The sequence below is a fragment of the Chanodichthys erythropterus genome, chromosome 4 (genome assembly GCF_024489055.1).
Source record: "Chanodichthys erythropterus isolate Z2021 chromosome 4, ASM2448905v1, whole genome shotgun sequence".
Lineage (NCBI taxonomy): Eukaryota > Metazoa > Chordata > Actinopteri > Cypriniformes > Xenocyprididae > Chanodichthys > Chanodichthys erythropterus.
The window spans coordinates 5,800,772-5,809,340 of record NC_090224.1 but is presented as its reverse complement, the minus strand read 5'-3'; the positions used below and the strand labels follow the sequence as shown (position 1 = coordinate 5,809,340).

The 8,569-nt window shown below is 36.8% G+C and overlaps 1 protein-coding gene across 1 annotated transcript; it reads left to right on the top strand.

Annotated features, from left to right (window-relative positions):
• Positions 1–196: 196 nt before the first annotated feature.
• On the top strand, positions 197–7,443 carry chst14 (carbohydrate (N-acetylgalactosamine 4-0) sulfotransferase 14). The gene is made up of 2 exons (XM_067382977.1): positions 197–643; positions 5,492–7,443. The coding sequence occupies exons 1-2, from the start codon at positions 371–373 to the stop codon at positions 6,317–6,319; spliced, it is 1,101 nt and encodes a 366-aa protein (XP_067239078.1). The 5' UTR covers positions 197–370; the 3' UTR covers positions 6,320–7,443.
• Positions 7,444–8,569: the final 1,126 nt, after the last annotated feature.

The window sequence follows — 8,569 nt, the reverse complement described above, 5'->3', positions numbered from 1 at the left end:
TTCACTTAAATATGTAACTTTACAGGAGCTGACAAGCTACTTTTCTGCGCTTTTTGTAGTTAACAAAGCAGTTAACCACGGAGGTGCTGGAACTAGTCACCACCTTGATGACATTTAAGCACCTCCGGCTCCACTAGTGGGAAGTTGACTAACGTTAGTTTCCCCCCAAAATCTGCCTCCCCACCCCCATAACGCAGTACTCCATTTCCCATCATGCTCTCTCTTGAAAAGCTTTTTTTCCTTCTTCTTCACAGCACTATCTGAAATCAGATGTTGGTTGGCTGCTTCACTGAAGCAATGGATGTTGATCTTTCGGTATTTTGAGTGACTGAGCCTCGATAAACGGACTCTTTTATGCATGTGATTCACTATGCCGCCTCGCAAGAAGGAGTACGGGATTAAACGAGCGAGCGGATCCCTGGTTCACTTCAGACCGCCTGTGAGTGCGACTACCGCGCGCCGACACTCCGCCGTCGTTCCTTCGGTGCTGACGTTCGCCGTGATCGTGGCATCCGGAGGCCTGTTGCTCATGATAGAGAAGGGAATGCTGAACAGCGTGCAGACTCCGCCGCCACGAGCCAACGGGAAGAAAGTGGAGTACCGAATGAGGAATAGCGACGCAGCTGTGGACGTGGAGTCTCAGGTAACTTAATGTAGACAAACAGAGACTCAATTTCGTTAGATTGTGAATAAAAAGTCACGTATATTGTGAAATACATAAATATTTTTGTACGTTTGCATATAGTAATCATACTTTCTTTGAGTTTCGCGAGTCTGGATATCAAGGAATTTCAACGATAACTCGGGCTGCGTCTCAAAACCTAATGAGCCGCCTACCTAGACATTGGGGAATGGCAGTTTTGAGACAGCTCAGCTATATAACGTATACGGTGTCAAAAAATATTATTTGGACACTACATTTAACAATATATGAATGTATTTGCATTACAATCTATTATAATTAAAGAAATAAAGCACAAACTCTTTTAAAGATACTTTATAAAAAGTATGATAAAAATGGATCAGAAAATAAAGTTAGTTTTTCTGTTAAAATCCCAAATGAATCCTAATGTGTTGAAGTGTCTTTATTTGCACAGCTAGTGCACTACTCTTGAGTAATTGGACAGAAAAGAGTGCAATTCATGGGAAATGAAAACATTTAAGACACTAGTCTAGCCAATGTGTAATCCTCTCAAGCCATTTGGATTGTCAAAATCTTTTCCTCTGGCATTATAGCAGTTTCTTCCTGTACTCCTGGAAAGTTGAGTAAAAGTAGTGATTTTAAGGCGTAAAATCCGGTTAATGCTATTTATATGCTATTAATCCAATTATTCTGTCCTATTATTACTCATCTGGAGGATAAGATGGATTTGGTTAAGCTTAGCATGTGGAAAACATCATTGATGGAACAGAGAAACTCCATATTTCATTCCAGAAAATATTAAACAGCTGCTTACCTTCAAGCCAAGATATGAAATAGAAACTTGGGGCCAATTCTTTGAAGTTAAGATTCCTGCTGTGCTCTTGACAGAAGAGTACAATCACATGACATTTCAGCTACCTTCTCTGTTCTCGCTCAAGCGCTGATATGAAATCTAGACTTTTAGATTGTGTAATGTTGATAAGTATCCGGAGGATATTATAAAATTATAATACTAATTTTAATGTTGTTGTTTTTTTGTTTTGTTTTTCAAAATGGCAACTGAACACTGTAAGTGAACACACTCTCAGTCTCATTTGTATATTTTGCAACATTTTTAATGTTTTCTTGTTGTGCTTGTATCCTAAAAATGATTCCTGAATAAGTCTTAAGTGCTGGACATGATGATGTTTGGCCATCCAGAATGTCTAGAGTAGAAGTAATTTTGTTCAAGAATATGTTGGTATACAACAACAACATCACAAAACAACTTAAGTAATTAGAGAGCACAGCCTATTTTATTAATAATTACATGATTTTCAGAAAATAATTTATTCTGGTCAGGTATTTCCTAAAAGAGTGCAACAGTCAGTGCCCAACTAGTTTTTTTAGTGTCCTTGGTTCCGATTTTTTTTCCATTCATTTTTCCGATTAGTGATTTAAATATTATCTTCATTAAAAGAGTTGTAAGCATTGAACCAAACCAGCCTACAAGTTAAATCACAGTACAAACTTTGATTTGAAGCAAAAATGTATTTGAAAGTCAGATAAAAAGATAAAGGTACAAAACTGTACATAAAGTCACCATAATTCAAAATGGACCATTCTTATTTTTTTACATAATGTTGCAGTGCACATTGTTATTTTTTAAAAATTCATATACCCTCGTAATCTTTAATCAAAAACTCTAACCTTCCCTCCCCATTGAAATGACTTTTGTTCTTTTTATGATGTGTCTCTTGGTGGAGGTTGGGAATAAATATCCTCCACAGCCAATTGCAAACTGGCAATCTGATCTGTCTTCATTTAGTTATCAACGCTCAACTTCTATGATCCAAACAAATCCAGAAGGATGAAATCAAATCCCGCCCTACATTTTTGTCATTCTAGAAGCCAGCCGTTCCACTCGGATATACGTCACTATAGGGAAGAAAAGAAAGAACTACAATCCAAAGAAGCATTGTGAATGACAATCCAATTAAAAACTATGGAGAAATATAAAACTAAATCAACATAAAGATGTTGATTATGTGTAGAAACAATATATTTTAAGTTTATTGCAAAATGTGCACAAATATACAAATATTTAAGTAGATTAACAAGGTAATGTCAGTTGCAGTGATTCGTGGGAGTTGTTCATTTCTTTTGGCACGATTTGTTGAATTTCGAGCCAGGTAAGTCAGGTTGTGAGTCAAATAACGTTAATATAATTGCATGAAACAGGTTTAAACTAGGGATGGACATAAAAAAAAAAAATTGTATTTGAATATTTAGGCTCATAAAAACAAATATTTTTGTTTATTTAAATGAAGTTTAATGAGAAAGATGATATTTTTTAATCATTAATGCCTGGTTTCAAGTGTGATTAAAGTCCCAGATTAAAGTGCATGTTTGAGCTGTTTTAACTGCACTTGCACTTGCAAAATAGCGACTTTATTCCATAATATCTAGTGATGGGAACTACTTCATGAAGCTTTGAATCTTTACACATAATTTGTTTCGAATCTGTGGTTCGGAGCGTGTACCAAACTGCAAAAGTCACGTGAACTATTGAAGTTTCAAAACGCTCACGACGTAACGAAGGCTTGTTTACTGAAATCATGTGATTTTGGCTCTCTGAACCACTGATTCGTAAGGATTTGAAGCTTCACGAAGCAGTGTTTTGAAATCGCCCTTCACTAGTTATTGTGGAATAGAGTTGCTATTTTGTTATTTTTGCAGCACAAAAAGTATTCTCGTCGCTTTATTATAATAAGGGTGAAACACTGTAATAACATGAACTGATTTAAATATGTTTTTAATAGCTTTCTGGGCATTGAAAAAGGGAGTGTCATTGCTAGTGATGAAGGCCTCACTGAGCCATCAGATTTTATCAAAAATATCTTAATTTGTGTTCCGAAGATGAACCAAGGTCTTACAGATGTGGAACGGCATGAGGGTGAGTAATTAAAGGTGCTCAAGAGGAGGTTTTGTTTTATACATTTTTGCAATATTACTTAAAACTGTCTTTACTAACTGATAAAAGACTATTTATTAGGTGCACTGAAAGGAATAATATTAATATACATCATCTGTGCACGAGGTAGGGCCTTAAAAACATCAGCCAATCGTTTACACGATCATCACGTAAAGTTTGGCCCTCTGGCTTGTCAATCACTGCCGTGACGTTCCTTGTGAGAGACGAGCGTGGCTGCGCGCTTCAGTATGCATGCAATGTTTTTGTCAGAAGACAGGAATAACAACTGCAGATTATGAGTTACCTGCGGTGAGTCCGACATAATGAATCCACTAACACGATACAGTGAATGCCTCGTGTTCCAATACTCTTGCACGAGTTTTGGGAGGCATTCCCTCGAAAGGAGGGGGAGTTGTTCTTACGCATGCGCTCATTTAAAAAACTCAGTAACAGTCTTTGGTTTCTCAGTCAACGAAAAGATCCTCTTTAGCACCTTTAATGACAGAATTTTCATTTTTGGGTGAACTGTTTAAAATATGTCAGTGCCATTGTTTTGTCTCAAGATGCACATCAGTAATGTTTTTTTTCTAAGGCATGTTTATAAAATGTACTTAAAGGGATAGTTCACCTAAAAATGAAAATTATACCCTATGACTTACTCACCCTCAAGCCATCCTAGGTGTATATGACTATCTTCTTTCAGATGAAAGAAAGTGCAAGTTTCAAAGTGCACATTTTTGAAAAACGATACTGTTATCGTCTCTGTGTAAACTACAGAAACGTGAATTTGTTCAGTCTATAGGTGCGTAGTTTTTCTTTACAAAGTGACATCGCCAACTACTGGCCTGGCATGCATAATACAGCATTTTTAGTCATTTTTGCAGATCAATGTGAACAGAGATCATTTTGACAGTGGTGTCATCTGTATGTGGGTTGGGGTTAAAATGCGAAGGAAAATTTTTTTTCCGATTTTAGTACATTGTTGTTTCCTTATTTATACGTTTTAGTTAGCATGCTTAGGATTTATCATGGATTCACTGCATTTACGGCCAGCAAAGGAACATGTAGCAAAATTTGAATAGTATTTTTTTGAATAATTATTACAGATCGAATATTAGACTATTCATTAGACTATTAGATAGGGCTGCACGATTAATCGGACGATTAGAAAAAACCATTGAAATCGCACTTAAATGATTTGGCTTAGTGCGATTTATGAAATTGCAAAGCAGCGTTTTTTTTTTTTTTTTTTTTTTTTTTTTTCGCGGCTTGTCAATGAACTATGACTCCAAATGCTAATCCAACTGAAAGGACTGAGAGTTTGAATCGCTTATAATGTGCATTTGAATAAACAACATGCGTCAAAACATCTTTCCAGACATGAAAAGCATTTATTAACATCTTGTCCAACAAAAGACAACATTTAATAACGTTTTTACCCCAAACTCACTTCATAACGACAGTTGAGCATCTTTCTGTGAGATGATGTGGCTTCTTGCACAGAATAATGCAGTCGTGTGTTTATTATCAAAAGGTTTCAGTTATGTTTAATCAATCAAAACGTTTCAATCTTCTGTTTATTCAGCTACAGCCATTAGTATGGGAATTCCTGGAATGATGCATGTTATACTTCGGCAGCAGGGCATATTTGCAGTTTCTGCACAAGAGCGCCCTCTGGCTTTCAGATGAAGAAGCATTTACTACTGATCACAGAGCCGTACAGCTCTGACAAGCTGCGCATAAAATAATCGCAGCTTTTGCCAAATCGTGTGCGATAAAATTGCGATAAATCATGCAGCCCTACTATTAGACACACCCCTAGTTTAAACTAAATGAATGTGTGAGTTTTTATGTATTTATTTTGTGCTAAAGTTATATATGCCTTTTCTCCCCAGATTGTACAGGAGATCCGTAATCGCACCATAAGATCGATGTGTGGTCAGAAGAACAGTCCTCACAGCGTGTGGTCTCTCAGTCCACTGCAGAGGAAGACTCTCCTCCAGCACATACTGGTGAACGACGAGCATCGCTTCCTGTACTGCTACGTCCCCAAAGTAGCCTGTTCCAACTGGAAACGAGTGCTGAAAGTAATGAGTGGCGCTTTAGCCAACGTGGACGTCAAAGTGAAGATGGACCATCGTTCTGATTTGCTCTTCCTGTCTGACTTTTCGCCAGAAGAGATTCGCCATCGACTACGGCATTATTTTAAATTCATGTTTGTGCGGGAGCCGATGGCCCGCTTGCTTTCTGCCTATCGGAACAAGTTTGGCGAAATTGAGGCATATCAGCGTAAATATGGTGCAGAGATTATACGGCGCTATAGAAAAGGCTACGCAAAGGATAAAAAAATAGCAGGAAATGACGTGACGTTCACAGAGTTTGTGCGTTATTTACTTGACGAAGACCCAGAGCGGATGAATGAACACTGGATGCCCATCTATAACCTGTGCCAACCCTGTGCCATAGAATATGACTTTATTGGCTCATATGAAAGTCTGGAGAGCGATGCGGCCTACGTTCTGGAACGTGTCGGAGCACCGCAACACATACGTTTTCCTGAGCGACAGACATGGTACAAACCCGTTACCAAGGAAACGCTGCATTATTACCTTTGTACTGTGCCACAGAAGTTTCTCAAAGAGCTTCTGCCCAAGTATATTTTGGACTTTTCTCTGTTTGGCTATCCTTTACCAAACACAACCACTGAATATTGTAGGCATTAACAAAGACATTGGGGTATACCTGCTTTGTAAAGCTGTCTATAATCTTTCGTTATGTTAATATTTTAATACTTTTTTACAGTATTATCTGTACAGAATTGAAAATATATTTGAATAAAACCCTCAGTACAGAGTGTTTGAGAGCTATTTAAGTTCAAACCACTATTTAAAACTGGAAAAGCTCAATTAGCTATTTTTATAAATGAGATGCAGTAATATGTTCATATGAACGGGCATAAAATGAAAAACATTGTGCTGTGCGCAAGACTATCATGAGTTTTATATCAGTAAGCAGAGGCTGCCGCCATTTTCATTTGTCAATACAATATTAAAATTTTCAGTCAAAGCAAAGAGTATAGAACCCCTTTAAGACAAGTCATTTCACTCGGCGGCCATCTTTGAAATGCTTCTCGGGCATTCAAGTGCAGCTCCTATCTCTTTGAATGGGGAAACATCACATTGTCCAAAGCTGTTTGCCAAGCTTTCGATTAAATTTCATATTTGATGAAATCTGACAACAACTCTCATAAATTTTGTTTCTAAACACTCGAATCAAGACAAAAAATGGTATTTTTCAGGCTGGATCAAGCTAATGCACAGTATTAAATTCTGACTGTTTCCATTGGAACCGGAGCTTCTAACGGCCGCTGCAGTAACGCGAAAGCGGGACTTATTCCGCCATATTGCGCGTCGCACTTTCTCCCATTCAATATGAGTGATGCGACTTGTGTTATTCTATAGTCTTTGTTTTCAGTGTTTTCCTTTTTTTTTAATTACTTAGTCATTAATCATTGTTAATTCTGCTGTCACATGTATTGTAATACGTTTTCTTTGTTAATGTGCTTAATCCATTTACAAAAATGAAATGTGATACTCAAATCGAGAAAATCAGTTACAAAATAACTTCTGACACCATTCCTGTTTGTATTTTAATGAATTGTGTTTCGAGTGAAGTGTGTTGTTTTATATGTCCAACAAATATTTCTGACCACAAACTTGAAGGCTTCTCATCTGTCACTTCCTCTGAAAAGATGTGGCTCTGAGTTGAATCCCTTAAGAGATTATAAAGAATGCAGTTTCACATCCAAAAGCAGAAGTACTGTACAAGGAGGAAATAAAAAATCTTTGAAACACACAGGCTGGAATTCATTGGGTCTTTTTTCCTTGGACGTAGCATAATATTTATTCCATGTAAACATGATTAGACTGATGTATTCAACTATCTGTTAGCGTCTCATGCATGACGCCATTGCCATTCTAAAAACACAGTGCTAAAAAGCTTAATTAAGACAGGTTGAAACCTTGTTATTTCTGCACTGCTTTGTAAAATTTAATGAAAAAACATTTTGCGTGAACAGCCCATTCGGGTGTTGTGGGTAGATCTTTACTGCAAGTCGAGAGTTGAGACCTCGAGTCTTAATGATATACTGGTTGAGTTATTCCACTTGAAGGTGCAAGAGGTGATTCTCTACAGAAACATTTTTGTTATGCTAGTTGAAAGTCTCACAGCCCGATAGCAATCACTATGTTAAGCTGTCTAAATGTATTTTTTTTAACATATATTGTCTGCGGAAGGCGTAGGACCATAAAATGTTCATTCAAACATTACATTCGGGCTGAATAAAATGATAGCATGTATTCCCTGTCGGTCAACGTGTGTTTTCATACAGCTACGCTACACAGAGCGAGAATGTAAGGCAACAACCTAACTTTAGTTTAGTTGTACTGTTACTCACTGTCAGTTTTGGGGGTAACACATTACAAGTAGCTTGAGGTATGTAATCAGATTACTTTTTCAGGTAACTAGTAAATTAACGCATTACTTTTTCAATTTACAACAAAATATCCAAGTTACTTCAAATAAGTAATGCGTTACATTTTCACATATATTGACTGACAGATCTCCTGTGCCCATGTTGAGAGAAATAAAGTGTTGTGTGCGCTGTGTGAACATGATGGCTATTGTAGTTCCAGACTAAATGTAAACATACATTTACTCATCACGAAAACATTCAGTATTCCTCAAAATGAATAAGAACAGTGAAATGCAATCTCAGAATTTACACAAACCTGTAATAATTAACTATATTAAATTACACAAATATAATTTATGTATTTAATGTCACTTTAATAACCATTGCCTTTGCTGTTGACCTTCAATGATCTAATTCAACCATACTAACAAGATAAAATTACTTTATATTAGATTTAGAAATGAGAGTGTTGAACTTCCATCTCCTGTATCCTATTCTT

Coding starts and splice junctions, on each gene's coding strand:
- chst14 (XM_067382977.1), top strand. CDS start 371: ATGCCGCCTCGCAAGAAGGAGTACGGGATTAAACGAGCGAGCGGATCC. Junction 644..5,491: donor CTGTGGACGTGGAGTCTCAG/GTAACTTAATGT, acceptor TTTTCTCCCCAG/ATTGTACAGGAGATCCGTAA.